The sequence below is a fragment of the Notolepis coatsorum genome, assembly GCF_963971535.1.
Source record: "Notolepis coatsorum genome assembly, chromosome: 14".
NCBI lineage: Eukaryota > Metazoa > Chordata > Actinopteri > Aulopiformes > Paralepididae > Notolepis > Notolepis coatsorum.
The window spans coordinates 68,690,217-68,691,910 of NC_140178.1; the positions used below are offsets into that span (position 1 = coordinate 68,690,217).

At 38.2% G+C, this 1,694-nt stretch overlaps 1 protein-coding gene across 1 annotated transcript in view; it reads right to left on the reverse strand.

The window, feature by feature from the left end:
- The window catches only part of vwa3a (von Willebrand factor A domain containing 3A), a gene marked incomplete at its 5' end in the record, with an annotated part of 59,730 nt that extends 59,555 nt beyond the window's left edge, over positions 1 to 175 (reverse strand). Inside the window, one exon of the mRNA XM_084329135.1 lies at positions 150 to 175. Within this exon, the coding sequence (XP_084185261.1) occupies positions 150 to 175 (26 nt within the window). The remainder of the gene's footprint in view (positions 1 to 149) is intronic.
- Between the last annotated feature and the right edge of the window lie 1,519 nt (positions 176 to 1,694).

Consider the following 1,694-nt stretch of genomic DNA (forward strand, 5'->3'; position numbering starts at 1 on the left):
TCACTATGTGACAAATGGTCCCGACTGGAAGGATGAGACATTTCTTAAGTTGTGCTTCAGAAGGAAACTGTCCTCCTCTGGAAGATAATTGGGTGTTGTACAGAGGGCTAATATTTTCAACAAAGGCACATATTGATTAAATAGCTTACTTAGGGGTGGGAATCACCAGTTTCATTTCAAAACAATCTATTGTTTTTAATACAAATATACCTCCTGTTCACTTTCGTGCTGTCAGGCGATTAAAAAAATGTATCTAATTAATTACAGGATTTGTAATTAATTAATCTAATTAATCGCATTTTATCGCATAACCATTTTATGCCTGATATTCTATATTCTATAATCATATTTCAAATTGCATGTGTCCAGATGGCAGAATTCAGTACTGTATCTACAAAACCTTCTGTTTAATCATCTTCCATCTATTAATTTGCTTAGATTTTTCAGGTCTGGTCAATTTGAGCATGGTGTTATTCACAGTCAAAGATAAAAAAAAAATGTATTGATATTCTCATTTGGTTCATTACAATTGACTCAAAATAAGATTTTCATTCAATCAATCACAGCGCAGGATTGATTGATTGAATGAAAATGTTATTAACAGATTGCAGAATGGGTACAATACAGTACGGCTCAATACACACAATTGTTAAGGGCATGCAGACCAGAGAAAGACTTTCGTCTTGTTTACATCAGGGTCCCCCATTTTAAATTCATAATGAATTGTAAGTAAGGGTGCAACTTGCACCGTGCAATCCATTCTTTGTGGATCTAGCCCACAGTATTTCTGACACTGGGAATACATTCCTGAGATTCATAGATGTCCCTAGAATCAAGGGCGGTTACGTGGCATAGTGGGCAAGGCGCTCGCCACGAATGCGGAGACGCTGGGCTCGCCTGTTCGAGCCCAGCGCTCCACATTGCTTTCAGTTTAGCTGGTCGTTCATACTAATACACATTGGCCGTATTAGGGGGTGGGAAACTGATGGGTGGGGATCGGGCGTTGTGGACAGCGACTCCTACAGGTCGGTTGGTGCGCCTGCCCAGTAGAATCAGGAAGTGTCGGGGGCAGCGTGAGCCTCCCACGCGTTACTCCTCGCCACTGAGAGATCGAGCTGCGCAGGTGAAAAGATGCGACTGCTGTTACCTCAAGTACCGGAGGGGACTTGTGCTATGTATGACTTAGTCCACATTGCAGCCGGCTTGTGGGAGGCAAGAAACAGCGTTTGTGACAGGGGAGGGTTGAATTGGATGATACGAAATTGGGATGGGAGAAAATATAGAAAAATGGGAGAAAAGTGGATAAAAAAAAAGATGTCCCTAGAATCAGATACCAAGAACATGCAAATGTACCATATTAAAAAAAAGTCTGTAAATGTGTATTCTACATTCTCATGGAATGAATGATACAAAAAAAATTATTAAAAACAAATAAAAAATAAAGACATAAAAAATAAAATTTATAAATTTTGAGTTAATTTTCATAACACGATAATTTGCTGTGTAATTAATTAATATAATTAACGCGATAAACTGACAGCCCTTTATATATTGAGCTTTAAACTTTAAGTCAAATGTTTTGGAACTCACAACACGCAAGCTAAAACCCCTTCCTCTCCCAAACTTCCTACAATTGTTTTATGTTGCATGATGATCATGAATACATTTATTGTGTATTCATGTTTAAATATCAA